Source organism: Dinoponera quadriceps, unplaced genomic scaffold, assembly GCF_001313825.1.
Source record: "Dinoponera quadriceps isolate SergipeBrazil2010 unplaced genomic scaffold, ASM131382v1 scaffold37, whole genome shotgun sequence".
In the NCBI taxonomy this organism is placed as follows: Eukaryota; Metazoa; Arthropoda; class Insecta; order Hymenoptera; family Formicidae; genus Dinoponera; species Dinoponera quadriceps.
The window spans coordinates 1,647,194-1,665,974 of record NW_014554446.1 but is presented as its reverse complement, the minus strand read 5'-3'; the positions used below and the strand labels follow the sequence as shown (position 1 = coordinate 1,665,974).

The window sequence follows — 18,781 nt, the reverse complement described above, 5'->3', positions numbered from 1 at the left end:
GGGGGGGGGGGGGGGGAAACGTGCAAACTATCGTGCAAACGAGTGTGTAAACACGCACACACGCACCAGGCCGTGTTCCAACTTGCATCGATGGTGAAACCGCACTCGCGTCGCGCGAGATTGCGACTGTCCAAACCGCGATCCACCGATCCACCAGACCGGTCTAACGAAAAGAAATGATCGTCGTGGATAGATGTAAGCTGGACGACGGCCTGGCACGTAATTACGAAAAAGTGGTGGCTGCATCGTCGCGCAGGCCACCGTAAACGCACAGGTACATTTGGTAGCGAGAACATTGAGCTTAAATCCTGTGAACGGCGAGCTCTGACTGGTGTGCTTACAACTGCAACTGGTCGGAAAACCGCTAGAAAATATTTGCAAATCTCGCAATGTTCTCTACCTGAAATATCCACAATGCTCGAGAGGACATTTTCAACCGGGAATTCCGTCTGTTCGCGCAACGAAGATAAATTTATGCCTTTTCAGGATAAAGAACGGTCTCTCGGAGAGAGAGAGAGAGAGAGAGAGAGAGAGAAACGTGTCAGATCCCTTTCAACCGTTGAGCTGGCGATGTGAACGTCAAGTATGGAGAACAATTATTTTCACATCTCCGTTTCAAGGAGGTTGTAAAGTGAAATGAGTTTGACAAGAATTCAATGTAACCACGTGTACATTGAAATATGGTTCAACTACTCGTGCAATTAGAGAGAGATTGACCATTCGAGAACTACGATATTTGCAACTAAAGTCGACGCTTTTGATACGTGTTGCTTGAGAGTTAGCATACTACTTTTAATTTCTATTTTTAATATCTTCTAAATGATAAAAATAAGATTTTGTTAAAAAGATACCGATGATGTTAGAAATTAATATACAGACATGATGTGTACAAATTTCAGAATTGCCGACCATCTTGAAAATACAGCGGTGTGAAGTTCATAATTTATAGTAACACTCGAAATATGTATAAATATGCATATTTGAACATTTATGTTATACCTCTTCCTACCATTTTCACATCTCTTTTAAACCCACCGATGCATAAATGTAGTATTAATAAAAAAAAAAACAACTAAAAAAAATAATATTTTTGTATTCGTGATATTGTGTTTACCTTGACATTTCATACTAAATTTATGAACGGTCCCCTGACGTTGAAAGTACGACATTGAGCCTTACAACCTCCTTCAGGCTGGATTTAAGATAACAACCTCGCTTCAAGGCGTAAGCATTAAGCAAATTGACCAATCACAGTCGTTTACTCGCAGACCGTAAGAAGAATAATCGAGCGTGGCCGGTCAATTTGCTTACTTCTCAAAGCGAGGATTGTAGACCCGCAGCCTTAAACGCAGATCGATATAACCGATCTCTAATTAACGGAACGCTCAACCTGGAAACTTGCTCGAGTCGAACGAGCGGAAAGAACGACTTTTTCCCCTCGGATTTCGCGCAACTCGTCGCAAAGTCTGCGGCTGAAAGGGTACCCGCGGACACTCCGTTACGCAACGGAACTAACTACTTAAGGATTAAAACAACTGTCGCACAAGATCCGTGTGGTGGTCACGTGGGCTCGTTGGTCGGAAGCCTCGGCGATTTGGAACACGGCCCGGTGTCACTGTCTGTACACGCCGGCGTTGTTGAGGAGCCACTCACCTGCAGCCCGTTTACTCGGCTCCTGCACCTTCTTGGCCGGCATCGTCCTCGTCGGCAAGACATCGCGCACGTCCGCGGTATCGAGCGGCTTTACGATAACGTCTAATCGCTCGTTGTCGATCGCCGTATCCGTCGTCGTCGTCGTCGTCGTCGCGACGCGCCTTGAATCGAGCGCGTCTCCGGGATGTTCCGGCAACCCTCGCCCCGAGTCCGCTATCGAGTCGCGCTGCTGCTGCTGCTGCTCCTGGAGTAAGCAGGCGCTCGACAACAAGTCCCATTGGCGGAGCTTCTCTCGGTCGAGCTCGAACGACGCCGCGGACACTCGGGCGTCCGATATCGAGCGAGCCGGGGGAAGGTTGCCGTCTTCTAAAAAATGATTCGTCGCGTCGACCGCCGTCCCGGGCTTCCGGTGGTAGGCTTCGTTCTGCGGGTCCCACACGTAGCCGGCCGCGCCGACGCGCTCCATCGACAGGCTCGCGTCGACATCCTCGTCCTCGTCCGACACCGTTCGTTCCTTGTTCGTCCTGCGTTTAACTCGCGGCCGCTCCTCCGCGCAATTATCCCTGCGCAGCGCTACGCTGTCGTTCACGTAGGTGACACCCCGGGTGATCCTGCCACGCGCCGACTTGGATCCGCCTGCTCTCGGCGGACTGTCCAGGTTGTCCAACGACCGGGCGTTTCGCAGGCTCACCCTCCGGAGGCTCTCGAACCAGAGGGTGTCCTGCTCCCAGGGGTCCTCCTGGTGGAAACTGCCGTCGCTCGCTGCCGCGTGCTCATCGGTCGACGCGGCGAGATCCTGGGGGGGCGCCTCGACCTGGCTGCTGGCCGAGGCGGCGGCGGCCGCCGCCGCTCGGTTCCGCTGCTCGACCAGATTCTGCAGGCCGACGTCGTCCAGCAATCCCTCGAGCGACCTGGACCTGCGATGAGACGTCTGCGCGACGACGTGCGTCGTCGACTCGGCGAGGTCGGCGGCCGGCTCGGCGGACTTGTCCCTGAGACCGTGGGGGTACAAGTTCCTGGCGTTCACCTCCGAGAGAGGATCGGTCGACTTGACGCGGCGCAGCGTGTCCGCCTCGTAGAAGTTCCTCTTGTCCACCAGGGCGGCCTTGTCGTCGGCCAGCAACTGGCAGGTGGTGCGCCTCAGCTCGGCGGCGATGCGTCTCGCCTCGTCGATGTCGTCCACCCGGATCTGCCTGGGCATCTGCCGCGCGATCGGATTCACGATGCGGCCGATGTCGTTCCTCTTGTTCGGCCCGCTCGCGTCGTCCCGCTGATTGTTCAGCTGGGGCAGCCGCGAGGTGTGGCCGATCGGCTTGGCCGGTTCGGCGTCCGCGTTGGCCTGCAGGTCGGAATAGTAATAGGGCGCGCCGGATTGGTCGGCGCTCGGCGGCGCGCGTTGCTCGTTCGGCAAGTACGACTTGCTCCGCGCCGGCAGCGGGTAGTGGCTCGAGTCCTGGCTCGAGGTGGATCGATGGTGCGGCGGCATCAGCAGCGTGTGCCGCACGCACTCGTGGCTGGCGGAGCGAGAGTGGCTCGGGAAGCGGCGCTGCTCCGACACGAAGGTGACGGGCGATTGCACGGAGGAGGACCGGGCGCTGGCCGGCCTCTGGCACGCCATGGAGGCGAGCGAGTAGCCGCTGGACTCCCTGCTGTGGGAGACGCACTGGGGGGGCGGCGGCGGCGGCTCGCTGTCGGGCCGGACCGCCGGGGAGCCGCGGAGCGGCGAGAACCTCGCGACGTTCTCGTAGTGCGCGTCCCCGGTGAAGGACTGCGAGTGCTGGTGGGAGGGCGGCAGGTCGGACACTCTCATGGAGGGCAGGCTGCTCGCGGAGCCGGTCTTGTTCTTGCAGCCGAACGGCCGGTCCAGGTTGATCTTCCTCGAGAGCTCCTGGCACGCGGTCGTCTTCTGCAGCTTGTCCACCACCAGCATGTTCTCGTTGAAGCCGTAGATGCTGTTGTAGCTGAGATCCTTCGCGTAGAGGTCGACGTTGAACGCGTCCCTCGCCTGCAGCTCCTCCAGGTACCGGTCCAGGTCGATGCTCGCGCCGTCGAAGCGGCTGCCCAGCGACTCGTACTCGTCGAGGCTGTCGAGGGCGCCGCACACGTCGTCGCTGACCGGCCTCCTCTTCAGCCGCCGGTGCCTTTCCTCGTCGTTCCGCAGCTCGGCCGCCGTGTCGCTGCCCGACGCGCTCTCCAGCGAGATCCTGCTGTCGCGGAAGGTGGAGCTGACGGTCGCGTCCGAGAAGCGCGACGGCGGTCTGTGCGCTTCCCGGCTCGGTCCCGCCTCGGCGGCCACCTTCTGCATCTCCAGCGAGTCCAGGTCGTCCAGGGGCGGCGGGGAGGTCGGTATCGGCGGCGGGGAGACCAGCTCGCTGTCCGACGAGTCGTGCAGCTCGGCGATCAGGTTGCGGCTGGCGCCCAGGTAATAGGACGCCGGCCGGAAGGTGTCGGACAGGCTGAATCGCGGATGCCGGGGCGCGTCGATCGAGTCCAGGTCCTTCGACGACTCGTCGTCGGCGTCGGAACTGTCGGACTTGAGCGCGGTCAGGATGTCGGGCAGCTCGGCCCGGTGGTGCGCCTCGCTCGCGCCCCCCTCCTCCCCCTTCTCCGACAGCTGACTCACCTCCATGTACACCGGCTCCATCTTGCTGTCCGACACGCAGACGAACTCGTAGTGCGAGGCGTCCAGCGTGGAGTAGTCGCCGGAGTCGCGCTTCCCGTCCTCGTTCGGCGCCAACAGCGAGCGAGCCATCCCGTTCTGCGCCATCTCCACGTACGAGCTCTCCTCGTGCTCCAGATTGGCGAACAGGCTCTCCATTATCTTCGGATTCGGCCGGTCGTCGCAGTTCGGGTCGAGTATGGCCTTCCTGGGCGACATGGGGAGGTAGTGGTCCTCGGTGTTGACGTCGTCCTGCTGCTTGCGAGTCAGCGAGGACTCCGTCGAGGAGACGGCGGCGGCCGGCGGCGGGCTGTCTGTCGGCTCGGAGGAGCTGTCCTCCTCCGCGTCCCTCTCCTTCGACGACTTCTCGCTCTCGGCGCTCGGCTTCCGCCGGCCGCCGGCCTGCTGCGACTTCCGCTCGAAGTTCGCCAGGAGGTCCTTCACCGACTTGTTGCTGTCGGTCGAGGCCTGCTTGGCGTGCCGGCCGCCCTCTTCGCCCAACGCGAAGCTGCGTATGACGGACGGGCTGCTCCTGTTCGCGCACTCCAGCTTCGAGACGTGAGCCTCGGTCGCCTGCAGCGGCGAGATCTTCAGCGGCTCTTGCATCGACAGGATCTCTCTCACGGGGCTGCTGCCACCGTCGATGCTCATCTCGAACGAGCGGATGCGGCACTGCACCAGGTTCATCGTCTCGTCCGCCTCCTTCGGCTTGATGTACTGATAAGAGAACTCCTTGACCACCTTGCTCTCGTCGATGCCGGGATCCCACTCGTCGTCCTTCGCGTCCCACTGCACGTTCTTCGAGACGTGGCCCCAGGTCTCGCTCGCCGTGCGATAACCGCACACACTGTCCGGCCTGAATTGCTGAGACGACGACGTCGTCGTCGTCGTCGTCGTCGTCTTCAGGATCCCCAGCGGTTTCCTCGAGGCGTTCTTCGCTCGGTTCGCGGATTCCTCGAGCGCGCTCTCCTGCTTGTCGCCTGCCGGCGCGTACTCGCTTCTCATCGGCGGCGGCGGGAAGCTGACCTCGTCGTAACCCGCGTCCGGCGGTATGCCGCCCAAGGAGGAGCGCGCGCCTCCTCCCCCCGCCGCTTTGCAGCGAGCGTTAAGCGCTCGGCCGGCGGGTAACTCCTGGACGGCCGATGACCGGTCGTCGCCGGCGTGTCGGGGGCTCCTTCCTGCATGCGAAGGTCTGCGCGTACGCTTCCTCCGGACATCCCCCAGCTCTGATTCGTTCGTTACAAAACACAAAGACACGAGTAGCTCCGTTACTTACGAGTACGTGTTTTTTTTTTTTTCGTTGGAAAGAAATTAATGAAAAGTAAGAGGAGGACAAAGAAAGAAACAGACCATTTTTAACTTTCCCAATTGTACCGCGTTCAACCCCCGTGTACGCTGGAAAGTGAGAGCCCGGTTGGATCTCCGCTCTGATAACGGACGAAACCCCGAACGCGTTTCGCTCGCAGGAGGGAACGAACTCTGCTTTCCTTCGAGCGAAGCGCGTTTGTCGGTCGTTCATCGTCAGGGTAGATTCGTCAACCGGATTCCGATTTTTCAGCGCGCGTTCACCGTACAATTTCCAGCCGCATCGCTCCCAAGCCAGCTCGCCAAGCGCGATCGCGAGGATCATTGCATTGCGATCGGTTGACGCCCGGCCCTTTCTCTGTGTGGTAGTTATCAACGATTGAAGGAATCTGAATCGTCGTCCGACTCGTCGGCTTTGGCAGAATTCGGACGTGCGCGCGCCTCGAGTCGAGAGGATACGAAGAAATGTCCGCGAACGGCCGTGCAATGACCCCGACGATCGGTCGGGCGATGCCGCGAGTTAATCGAGTCGTACGTAGCGGACACACGGAAGGTAAAGAGAAACCGGCGCAATCGTAAACAGCGCAGCTACGGGCAGCTAGTGTGTTAGTGAGATCGTTCGGCATGCCATGCTGACCGAGATCCGGATTGTTAAGTCGCGCGCCAAGGAGAGGGGAGGGGGGATGCTCGGTTTTAAAGATTGTTAATCGGTATTTCCCATTCACCAGTCACAGCCCAGACCCAACAGCAGCAGATAGAAGGAGCCCCGCTCGGAGAAACGCTCGCAGATATCCAGGATTTCTCGACACTTTCCTCTCCTCCTCGTCTCGGTCGTTACACGCCGGCCTCCTCGTCGGCGCCCCGGCGAGGAGGGAGTTCTCCACGACACATTGTTATTATTAGCGTAAACGGTGGCGTGAGCGGACAAATGAAGGACAAGAAAGCAACCTTCCGCAGGACACACGCTTGACGAGTCGCGCGAACAATTCGGCCGCCGCCACTCGCATTCATCGCGGCGGACGCGACCACGCACACACGCACGCACGCACACATTGTCTCGGCACTACCTTTGTTAGACTACGGCTCGTAATCCTTCATACGGCTAATCGTTAATTGAGATGCAATTTACGTGCTGTTTTTTTTTTTTTTGCAATTTGCGGTATCCAGGGAAATCGATCGAGCACTCGAAGGAAGTAGATAGTCGCGCGTGCGATCGACACCATTCACAAAGGCGCAAGGTTCTCCGACCGTGCTGCGTGTTCCCGCGTGTGAGAAGGATGCGTTTCCGCGAGCGATTATTATTATTATTATTATTATTATATGCACACCGGACACTTCTCTCTCACCGTGTTAGAGGTTAAACATGTTAGAGTCTGGATTACCTCTAGCTCAGGAGGACAACTATCTACTATGCTTAGAGATCGAAAAAGTCGCGAATACGTTTTGGCGTTTGCGAGGGACTCGCGGTAATCAGGCCCGACGGGCTCTCTCGATGATCGTACGCTGAGAGAAATTTTAGTTACTTTCGGCCTCAACCAATTTCATGGTTTCAAGACACCCCCCCCCCACGCTGTGATAATCTTGTTCGATGACGTCAGAAATGAGAAAACACATATTGGCCCCCACGGATTCCTATTGGCCGGTCTGAGTACGGTGACACTAACTAGAAAACTGCTTCTCCCGATTACGATTCCCAGCGAATACCAACCGACGGTAACGCAACATCAATGTTATCATTTCGACGAAGTAAATGCAATGTAACGTGCGACGTAACGCGCGTTACGTAACAGTTACATCGCTGAAGCGGAGGAATTGTAACACCGACGTTACATTACCGTCAACTGATGTTCGCTGGTTTCTTTCACGCTGTGACGATTGAATATTTTTCTCTCAATGTGCGAGCCGGAACACGCGGAGGGCGACGCTTCGCGACGACGCTCCTCCGCGCGGTGGAGCGCCCCTCTCTCTCTCTCTCTCTCTCTCTCGGACGTCCGCGTTTCTCTCGTGAAATTCTCGCAATTCCACGACGTGCATCTCCTACCGGGTCGTCCCTCCGCGCAGGCCAACACGACGAAAGCACGATAAATTAAATAATCAGTTCAGGCGAGCTGTCCCTACCTTCGTCATCGCTGGAGTAGCTGTTGTAACGCGGCACGTTGGCGGCGGCGGTCCGCCGGCCGTCCGAGCTTTTGCTCCTGACGTGCGAGCGATGCCCGTCCTCCCGCCTCCGCGAGTGACGGCCTTCCGCCACGGCGGCCTCGTGCGCCGCCAGATCCAGCAACGCCTGTTGCTTGTAGTAACTCGAGAGGTCGTTCTGCGCCCTGCCCCGGCTGGCCGAGCCGGACGGCTTACGCGTCAGCGGTGACTGCAGCATGCGCTGCTTCCACTCCAGCAGCCGCTTCATCGACTCTTCGCGCTGAAAGGCGAATCGGAAGCGCGGATCTTCATTGAACGGTCGTCTCAATTGCCCGCGAGAAAGTCTGATCGTCGACGCGACGGTGAGTAACGCGATAGTCAGCCGGTTCGATCGATCGGATAAGTGAGAGCGACGTGGGACAGACAGACACGATGACGTGTGGAGCGCGACTACGCAACACAGGCGACGTCGTGATTCATCGTGCTGGACACGAGCGATGTTACCGAGGCGCGATTGTCTCCTCAGGTTGGGATGTTAATGACCGCACTTTCGACGGAACAGGTCGGCTGATTCATCCCTCCCCCCCCCCTCCTACCCCTCGGCTCTACCAGGATGCCGGTAAAATTCGAAGCAGAACGTCTCGGAGGAACTTACTTCCACGTATCGGTTGTTGCGTCACGGTGGTTACCTTACGTACTTCAGTTTTAATTCGTAGAGGAGATTCGAGGCTGATCTGCGCGACGGGCACAGCTTGCTCGCGCATTTTTCGTTTGCGCGTCACGAGGGAGACGATGGAAAAGGAATGGCAAAGTGCCGCTTTATCCGGAGTTTCACTGAAAATCNNGGGGGGGGGGGGAGGGGATATCGCTTCTGGTCTCTCGCTGCTGCAATGGTTTTTTTTTTTTTCGTGGCATCGAGGAGGCGAAAAGCGCAGACAAACGCGACAAACGCGAAATACATCGAACCGGAGAGGATATGTTCGCGACACTTGTGATCGATTGGGAATATTTGTAAAGTAATTCAAGTTCATTTCGCAGCTATCTATGGTCTCCTCGACTGTGTGTATAAATTGATATCGCTTACGTCCCATCCTCGCCTTGATATTACTTCGATGTTACAAGTATATCCTAGCAAGACTCCGCCCTTTCTCGGATGTTCGGGTATTCTCGAGAAAAAGTGATCCGCGCGCGAAACGAAGGAGATTTCTCTCACCTGCTGAATCTTGCGCTCGCCATCCCGCGAGTCCTGCTCGGAGGACCTCTCCGCGTAGTCGTCGTCGTCCGGGTCGAGGGCGGCTGGATGCCGTGTCCTCGGTAGACGCGCCGAGGCCGATCTACAGAACTGCTGCTGCTGCTCGCTCCATCGTCTGCTGCCACCGGCCGCGTAACCGGCGTGACACGTCTGAGAGATGTGAGCGCCGTGGCCCCCCGCTCTTCCCCACCCGGCGTCGTACTCGCGCGGCAACACTCTCCGCGGCACCGTCTTGTCCTCGCCGTTCGCCTCGCAGCTCTTCTCGCGCAGCGATCGCCGCAGCTTCGGATCGCCGCCCATTATCCTGCGTGGACAACGAACGGCTCAGACGTGAGTCGAATTTGAAGAATCAATGCCGTTTCGCCGCTTCGGGACACCGAATCGCAGATTCGAAAATTACGTGGACGATTCGAGCTCCTCCGACCCTCCCGATAGATCTCGCGCGACGGGGAGTCACGCTGAACTTTGCCTCACGGGAATACATCGCGACGGAATTTCACGCGGCCTCCCGGTTTCCCTAATCGCTTATTCCGACAATGCGACTGTGACTCACTCGGAATGTCTCTGCGTCAGCGACTGAGCGGGCATCGTGTGCTGCTGATGAACGTGATCTCGCTGCGAGCGCCTCAGCGCGGGACACGCCGACGACGAGTCCGCCGGTAGCGTGGATATTCGGCCTTCGTCGGGCTTGTCGCGGATACCAGGCAGTTTCGGCTGCATCGTGACGCGCGACAGGGACTGATTCCGCTGCTGCTGCTGGTAATGCTGCGGCGTCTGGTGCAGGTAGACCGCGGACTGTCGCATCTGCGCCGCGTACCTGCGTAGCGCGAACGTGAATGCGGGGAATGCGGAAGGCGCGAGGAGGTGTTTCGAATCCTTTAGCACCTTCTCGTGTCTTGCCGTTTGACACATTAGACGCGCGTTAACTCGCATATGTTTAACGCGACAATGTCACGAGATTAAACGCGTTTTAAACGACGTAAGCTGAATCGGCAAGAAATCGAGAACAAAGTCATTTTGGTACGTCGGCTTCGTTTCCCACCTTCTTTCGTTTCCTCTGTAATCCGTTCTCCGTTCTCTCTCTCGGCGCTCGACGTTCGAGGAGACGAGAAAGCGGGGACGAGCCCGCACAGACACTTTCCCAAATATTCTGTGTTCCGCGAGTCGATGATTATTATTTTCGGATCGTTCGATCGACTTTGTCGAATTTTCCAAGGCAAGAAAAACGGACGAGTGTGGGTTTACCTCTCCTCGGAGTAGAAGTAGCCGTCGTTGGTGGTGTCCGACGGATTCACTATGTCTAAGCTGGACTTAGGCCTCTGCGGACGCCTCTGCTGATTCGGGAGTTTCTCGCACGGCGCGGGTTGCTGCTGCGGCCTCCTCGCCGCCTCGTACTCGAGGAAGTCCGCGCTGTGCGGCCGCGGCGGCGGTTGACCTCTGGATTGTCTCGCCATCGACACTGAAGGAAGCAAATCGGGTTCTTCGAGCTATCATCTCGCGTCTCGGCGGCATTACGATAATAACCTTCTCCCGACGTTCTTCCTTCGCAACTCGAGGAAAAAAGAAGGCTCGGATCCTTGAGGGGAAGAGCCTGAAGGGAGGATCGGTTCAAGCGGTTGCTTCGCGCGAGGGACACGGCTCGTTATAACTTTCATCGTCGCGGCAATTATCACGGCGCTGAGAACCTTTTCCCGAAGAAGAGGAGGACAGTCGTCGTTCAACTTCTCAACGACGGAATCTCTCGCATTACGAGATCGCCCGCGATTCCCCGGGCACGCTCAGAAACGGGGTGGTCGCTGATTGCGAAAGCTTCCGCGCGGCGTAAATAGCACACAGGTCGGAGTCGAAAGGACTTCTCGAGGAGAGACTCACCGTTCGGCGGCGCTACGGGCGAGTGCATCTGCTGCTGCGCTGCGTAGAGGGGGATGGGGATGGGCGCCGGCGAGGTGCCCTTCGTATAGCCGACCGGTCCGGCCGGCCTCTGGTAGAGCTGCGGCGTGCCGTAGACCTCCTCGTAGTCGCCGTTCCCCCGGCCGGTTCTGGGCTTCGCGCTGCGGCCGTACGTGTCCGGGGTCCTCCTCTCGGTCGGCTGGGTCTGCCCGTATCCGTAGTTCAGGCCGGACTTGTCCGTGCGCAGGCTCTGCTGCGACGGCTGATTGATCCGCGCGGCGTAGATCGCATTACGGCCGCTCTCGTAGTCGGACATCGGGCTCTTGCTGGTCACCGTGACGTCGGGCGAGACCGGACTCTTCCGGTAATCCGCGTCCGGCGACGGCGTCGAGTACTCGTTGGAGCCGTCGGTCAGTCTCCGAGGTTTCGGCGGCGCGTTCGCGTAGATCGGCTGTCCGAATTTGCGAGACAACGGCTGCGCGCCACCGACGACGACGTGCTGCGGTTGCGGCGCCGGTTGCTGGCCCGCGTGCTTGTGCGAGAGGTGCAGCAGCGCCTGGTGCTGGTGCGAGTGGCCCGGCAAGTGGCCGTATTGCTGGGCGTGATGCTGCGCCGCGGGAGGCTGCGAGGTGCCGGGCTGCTGGATCCAGCCGTTCATCAGCGGATGCGACGACTCGCTCGCGTGGTTGCCGTTGCTGTTACTGCCGCTCAGGTTCGGGAATGAGGCGGTGTTCGCGCTGTTCGGGCTGGAGTTGTTGTTGGACGCGTGGCTGGGGTCGTCGCGCGACTGGAACCCGTGGAAGCCGGAGTCGCTGTCGTCCGCGCTCTGGTTCAGGATCGACGAGATCGAGGAGACGCTCGGCCGGGCGCTCCGCTCGCCGTCCTGCTGCCCGGCTATCTCGATCACCACCGCGGCCTCGCCCGCGCCACTGTGCGATCAAAACGTGTACAGATGTATATTCCGAGTTACTTTCGGCCTCAACTTTCACCCCCCCCCCCCTCCCACCCTTTTTTAGTTTCAACAGGGGTGAAAAATATGTAGGTGATACGTGTGACGCTCATTGGAAAAGTGATTCTCCTGATTACGATTCCTCTGCTCTATAGTCGCGGTATCACGGTTACAAACGCGCGTTCCCTCGGATATTTCCTTTGTCCCGTCGATTTTTCACACGCCGGGCGAAATGTCGTCGCAATGGTACGCGCCGAGCGGCGGTGGTAATAGGTTTCCCACGATCGGAGATGAAGAAAGTAACTCGGCGGTAATAAAATTTAACGCGCCGCCGGGGGGGGGATGTGTAATATATGCGGCGATCCAATTTGAAGATCGGATATACCCGTTTCATACATACCATTAGTGAAATTAGTCGTTGCTCGACACGCTGAATATGTATGAGCGAGAAGACTCATTTTTAATATCCCACTTGCTCTCCGATTCCGCACGCGTTTACCCGTCGAATTTGAATTGATCGCCGTCGATCGCTGAAAAAATCCCTCGTCTTACGTAGAACGCGGTGGAATTAATTCCCGCCCGTTGCTGCCTCGCTCGCCGAAGCGCATACTGAAAAATCGCACGCTCCGACCTTCTTCCGCTCCCCATCCCCCCCCTTTCCTTTCTTTCCTTCGACCGTGTAAATCGAGCTCTTCGGTTGGGAAATGGACTCGCCGGGCGCTCGCGAAACGAGCGAGCCATTGTCCGTCGGCGTGTCGCTGACAACGCGCTAATGGACAACGGGCGAGTACAGGCGGCGTTTCGAATAACTCCCGAGAAAGTACGAGGCGGAGGTAGGTAGGCGAGTAGTTACGACGCCGACCGTCGCCGATACTTTCGCGAATCAACTTCCGGTCCAATTCGTGATGCATCGGAACTTCGTCGGCGCTCGGGCTAATTTCGAGATCCTTGCGCGGGACCTCCGACCCGAGTTTCACGTCTGGAGGGCGAAACCCGACACCGAGCGCGCCCGACCGACACACATCTGTATTCAACGCACACTTCTTTCGCGTAATAAACAAGCGTAAAGGAACCACGTTTCGCAATTATTTATCACGTACATAATAACGTCAGTCTTGCGTTTACACACGGCGTTACATCCTGACCTGAAGCGCAACATGTTGAGGATATTTCCAATTTGTGAGAATACCGTTCCCTTTCACGTTGCGGAAAATTCAACCGATGAAAAGATAGCAGAGAGAAGAGAGATCCATGCCCGTACATTGATTTCCCTGTTCCCCAGGTCAACGCTGAAAGATCAAAGAAATTTCGCTCCGTCCGATACCACGATGTCGATGGGAGCGCTTTCTTACCCCGGATCGCGGCGAGTCCCGCGATACAAATCGCGAGGCTACGACGGGCGGGAAATTTTCATAATATTCAAACACGCCGGAATTCATGAATTCTGGAAGACCGAGCGGAACGCGGACCGGGAACCCGTACGAGGGACGTCGGGGCGAACAAAGCGCGCAGCGTCGTGTTGGGGGCGCGCGGTAAAACGTAAAACGAAAGCGCGAATACGGAGGAAAGTGGCGGGTAGAGAATATTCTTCTGATTTCGCGATACTTCCCGAGGACTCCTATCGTCCGCCCTCATATTGTGCGTGTTACCAACCCGTCGATAAACAAAGTGAAACACGAAAATCGAGGACCGCGTCGCTCGCTGACGGAGGAACGTAAAGAATTCAAGTTGCCGGGGAGAGAGCGATTGTGACGAAAAACGCGGGAAAAACAATAACGGTATCGCGCGCTTTGTCTCTCCGTTCGTTTCATTCAATTGGCGTGATTGCCGCAAATGCCGAAGCGTAACGGCCGAGCGAAAGGGAGCTTCTCGATTTTACTCGCGACCCACCCGTGATTATGACCAATCGCTGCGGAAAATGCGCGCTTTTCGCGCCGATTCCCGAATTGTTCTGTTTTACTTTTAATTGGGGCAACGAACGACAATGAGTTCCACGCCCTCCGTTCCTGCCAGCCACGAAGCTCTCGCAGCTTCGCGTATGCGCGCACGTAAGGTCCCGTAATTATCCTGCACGACTGAATATCGCGTATAATTTCAGGAGGCACTCACGGGCTGGGATCCTGCAGAAGAGTCGCCAAAGTCAGCGCGTTCACCCACTGATTCATGCTCTCGCGACTGTCGGCTGCGAAGTGGTAAGTCCTCATGTTCGCGTGTTCGGCCTTGAAGGCGAACTTCTTGTTGACTTTGTCCTCGGGTTTGCACACGGTGACACGGTACGAAGGTAGTAATATCGAACCTAGCAGTTTCTCCTCTTCCGGACCTGAAAATTAGCAAATTGCCACGTTACGTTGCCCGTCGCGCGAGGCTATTCAAAGCGAGCGTAGACAACGAAACTTTCGTCGGAAACTTGCTCACCGGGATTTTCTCCCGAAAAGCAAGCAGGGGTATTTTCACCCCACGATGCATTCCATCAAAGTCAAAGATCAAAGCAATAACAAAGTGGCTATTGTGAAAAGGAGCATCGGACAAAATCATTAACTCCTCGCTAACCGTTGCGAATTTTGCCAAGTGGTACACGGACTTTTCCGTTCAGCTTCATCTGTTCTACTCGCGGGATCCGAGATTAGTCCGAGACATCCTATATACATTTTTACACCTTTCCGATGCGACTCCATTTTTGATCGCGGACAAAAGAGCACGTCGCAAAAACGTGACTCTCTCTCTCTCTCTCTCTCTCTCTCTCTCTCTCTATATATATATATATATATATATATATATATATGTATACGTGCATTTTCCCCCGACCGTCGCGAGTGAATAAAAATTGCGGCCGCACGATATCGCGTCGCTAATAATGAACGAAATGCTGAAATATCTACCGTGACATCTTGTTGAACTTAAATACGTTATGCATCGCCGAGACCGCGATGTCGCTCCTTGCCGATGCAAAAAATATTTTCCCTCCGCGGTACGTCGCTGCTCCGGCGATACACACGTGGATAACCGATACATGATACGTGAGAACTCGCGTATTTCGCGTGCACACTTTAGACGTTCTCGCGATGGAAAAATTTGGCGCGACGTGCGATTACGATGGCATCGATTTTTAAAGAGAGCGCGGAATCGCTCTCGCACGAAATGTCGGACGAAATGCGGATCGGTCTTGAACACGTACGGGTACGATCCATCTATATATGTGTATTTGTGTGTGTGTATAATCACGAGACTTCGGCGAGCGGATCGAATTCTCTCGCGTTGCGTTTCGGAGAAGACGGAATTTCCAGTCCAAATGAATTCCAAACTGCGAACGATTCGAAGAATGCCGGGGCAATCGACGCGAGAGAAATGACTTTCTATCCGGACGGAATCTCGATTAACTAACCCGCAGTGCTATTTTTTCATTAATATTGTTGCGAATCGTGCGTCGGCGAAGGAACGCATATCGATATCAATCGATATCGAGTGACGAGCTACTAAAAATTTTGTGCTAAATTCGCATACGCTCGAAGCCCAGATTGCGTCCGCTTCCGATTCGCGCTCAAATTCGCGGCTAAATGAAGAAACGCATACTCAGTGGGGAAAATAATTGGTATTTGTAACACCATAACTGTACGTTATGGTGAGATAATTATAGTTAGGAGAATCACTTTTGGTGATAATCTTACATGCACATCATCCGCCGCGCTGGAAAATTCCAACGAGGCTACCATCTACGAGCGAGGAATTATCTTCCGTATCTGACTGTGCGATTTCAATTGGCTTGAATTTTAATCGAAGCGAATTCGGTCGCAAAAAAAAAGTGAGAAAAATTCAATTTCTGCGAGAAAATTTGCATATATATTCTAAGAGAGAAAGTCACCGTCCGTGTTATTTCACTCAGAGAATTATTAATAAGAACGTAAAGCGATAATAAACAACGTATCTTCCAATAAAATATTTTCAATTCAGATTGTTTTCGTTTCAACGGGCAGATCGATCACCAATCTCCGGTATGTTAAGCGAATCCGCTTCATTTGCGAGCCGGATCGATAGGAAGAAGAGTTCGCCGCTGAAAGTTCGTCAGTTCTCGTGCTTTTTGCGGGCGCAAGGATACTCGAAGAGACCCGGGGAGCCGCTAATTAAGGTGCGGTGCCCGTCGAATCTAATTTAACTAAAGTTCTCCAATGTAAACCACGCGTCAAACCGCTACGAGGAACCGCTCCGGCAGAACTTCCCCCTTGCCGGATGACGCNGGGGGGGGGGGGGGGTGAACGAAGAGGAGGCGCGGGACGAATCTTAGGCGAAGCGTCATCTCATACGTCTCTCTCTCTCCCTCTCTCTGGCGAACACGCGACAACCGTGAACCACGCTGCCGCACGTACGGAGCTCAAAGGGAGCCGGCGAAATTAGCGCCCTTAGTTGGGACAGATTAGAAGAGGGGCTAAACGAGTGGCCAGGACGATCGGAAATTGGTCGTCTGCGCGATTCAGACGAGAACGTAAAACTGGACTTGGCGCGACGCCAGAACGTCATCGCGAGGCGCTCGCGAATACGCCGAAATAAAAGGTCGTACATGGAGGAAATTCAAATTGACCGTGCGAAAGAGGCCGGACGTTAATGGTTGAACTCGAGAATAATCTTTATTACGTTGTGTTATACGCTGTAATGTATCACGGATAGAAATCAGTTACCAATAGCTGCAACTGCGTTCTATGAAATAAATACTTCACGGCAAAGTGTGTCGGCTTGCAGAATAGCAGGAATTTTTCTCGCGTGGTTCAACGACAGAGGGATAGAATTTCCCGTAAGGTCGAGAGTGATTTGAAAAGTTCCAAACTCGCGCTATGAAATGGCGTTGTCGAGTAAATTACTTACCGCCGATTCGTCGGTTCAATTTCCGCAAGGAGATGGCTCGACGGACGTTTCGGTGCAACGAAATATCAATTGACGCTAACAACACAACCGAACGCGCTTGCAGACAGAAGCTGCCACTTCAGCTCCAATCGTTGTACACATCGTACGAAGTTCATGCACCGTCCCAACCGAGTTCAGTGTTTTTACCGCCGTGAAACACGAGTATGTCGGTTTACCATACTTACGTCAACTTTCGTGCTTTTCCTCCATACGTATCGATATGCGCGAAATTAAGAGAAAGCTGCCCGACTGTTTCGAAATGGAACTTTCCGTCCTAACGACGGATCAAATCGACGCTTGTCGTTGACTAGACGACCGGCGTCTAGACGATGGCGGGTTGTTATTATTAAGGATCACAACGTGGTTAATTTAATGATTTCGTGTTTAATTCATTCGTTCGACTGACGCGGCGACCGATCGACGAGAGTCGCGCAATTAACCTTAATTTCCGTCGCTTTCGTTATTAATGGGTAAAGCCCGGGATAATTATATGTGTTTATGCCGGTTTACAATACTGATTGATAATTATAATTATACAATGGATAATCGTTACGTCCGCCGGATCTGAACGCTGTTCCGCGACGGACGGTAATGCTCGCTTTAACCGCACGATCACGTTACACTCAGCGTGTCGTAATAACAATAACGGCAATAACGGTGATATAAGATGCATTGATCAACGGAAGCGAAGCAAAGACGCGCTCAGACTCACCTTTGTAATAAAAGAGGCAGTACTCGGAGAGCACGAACCAACGTTTCTTCCAGAGCATGAGACCCTCCGAGCCCTGCTTGTGCAACCAGCCCTGAAGCGCAACGGGGGCGGAGAGGGGTCTTTTCGCGGCGGGCGAGCGCAGCCCTTGAGGGCCGCTTCGTCTACGCACCCCCGACACAGAAGCCGCCACCCCCGAGCCATCGTGCTTACTACGTACCTGGACGGGTACGGGCGGCGTGGGAGACTGGACAATCTGCAAAATGAATGCAGAAAAAAAGGGACTTTTAGCCCGCGAATCTTTCAGTCGCAAATTTCACCGTTCTTAGGTTGGAACTTTTTCTGAATCTCCCTTTCTATCTCTCTCTCTCTCTTTCGTCTCAACCAGATAGAAATTCATATTGATAAAGAAAATGTTGCTTGGGATATTTCTTGAAATTCTCACAAACTTTTACTTTGGATTTAATTCAAAATGCCATCCTTAAAACGCAGCACGACGCATCCGAACGGCATGGCGACGTGAGAAGATAGTTGGATCTTTTATTACGCGACACCTCGAAAATATATTTCACCGCGACATCGCGGAGTGGTGATTTAAATGACAAAAACGCGCGCGTCACGACGCGCACTACGTTGGAAGGTATCAAAAGGTATGAGGGAAAAAGACCAAAACGACTTTAAATATCCGCGACGGGAACGACGATAAAACAATCCCGCGAGATCGATCGGAAACCAGATGCGATAAATCCTCGGTGAAATTTGAAATCGTTCCTTCGGTGTGCCGCGGTCAGCGCGCGACCGAGATCCCGACGCTCTTTATACTCGTCATGCCTTCCCCGAGCGGATCGAAATCCGCTTTTCCGCTTCCCGACGACGCGTCGCATTATCGCGAAAACTCCCTCGCCAACCGGCCGGCGAGAATTTCATCGTGCCGGAACGTGAAATGTCTATCCGATAATGAAAAGCCGCGTGGGTGAACGCGAGGGGAAAAAGGGAGAAATGAAAAAAAAAAAATCCACCGACGACAGCCCTGATCGTCATTCGCGCGCGAAATTCATCCGATTCCATCGATCTTCCTCGTCGCGTCACGCGCGCTTCACGGATAAAGAGGGGGAGGAAGGGGAGGGAGGGGGAGGAAAAAGCTCCACAGTTGACATTCGACGAATAAAAGGATCGTTAAATAACTAATTGCTCCGATAGACGTGTGTGCTAGATGCTCGAATACATTCTCGATGGCGGGCTTTTCTCTCTCTTTCTCTTTCTCTCTCTCTCTCTCTCTCTCTCAAAGGCGAGGTTCGACCGGATTTAATCCTCGGTATAGATAGAGTCGGTACA

The 18,781-nt window shown here is 55.0% G+C and overlaps 1 protein-coding gene across 8 annotated transcripts in view; it reads right to left on the bottom strand.

The window, feature by feature from the left end:
* The window catches only part of LOC106749041, a 116,270-nt gene that overhangs the window by 54,620 nt on the left and 42,869 nt on the right, over window positions 1-18,781 (bottom strand). For all 8 annotated transcript variants that reach the window (XR_001374811.1, XR_001374809.1, XR_001374810.1 and 5 more), the window contains 8 exons: window positions 17,450-17,702; window positions 13,954-14,164; window positions 10,878-11,824; window positions 10,251-10,464; window positions 9,559-9,822; window positions 8,967-9,309; window positions 7,736-8,033; window positions 1,654-5,538 (listed from right to left, as the gene is read on the bottom strand). Coding sequence is in view for 5 of the 8 variants with exons in the window: in XM_014628101.1 (XP_014483587.1) it covers window positions 1,654-5,538; window positions 7,736-8,033; window positions 8,967-9,309; window positions 9,559-9,822; window positions 10,251-10,464; window positions 10,878-11,824; window positions 13,954-14,164; window positions 17,450-17,702 (6,415 nt within the window). In the remaining 3 variants the exon portion in view is untranslated. The remainder of the gene's footprint in view (window positions 1-1,653; window positions 5,539-7,735; window positions 8,034-8,966; window positions 9,310-9,558; window positions 9,823-10,250; window positions 10,465-10,877; window positions 11,825-13,953; window positions 14,165-17,449; window positions 17,703-18,781) is intronic.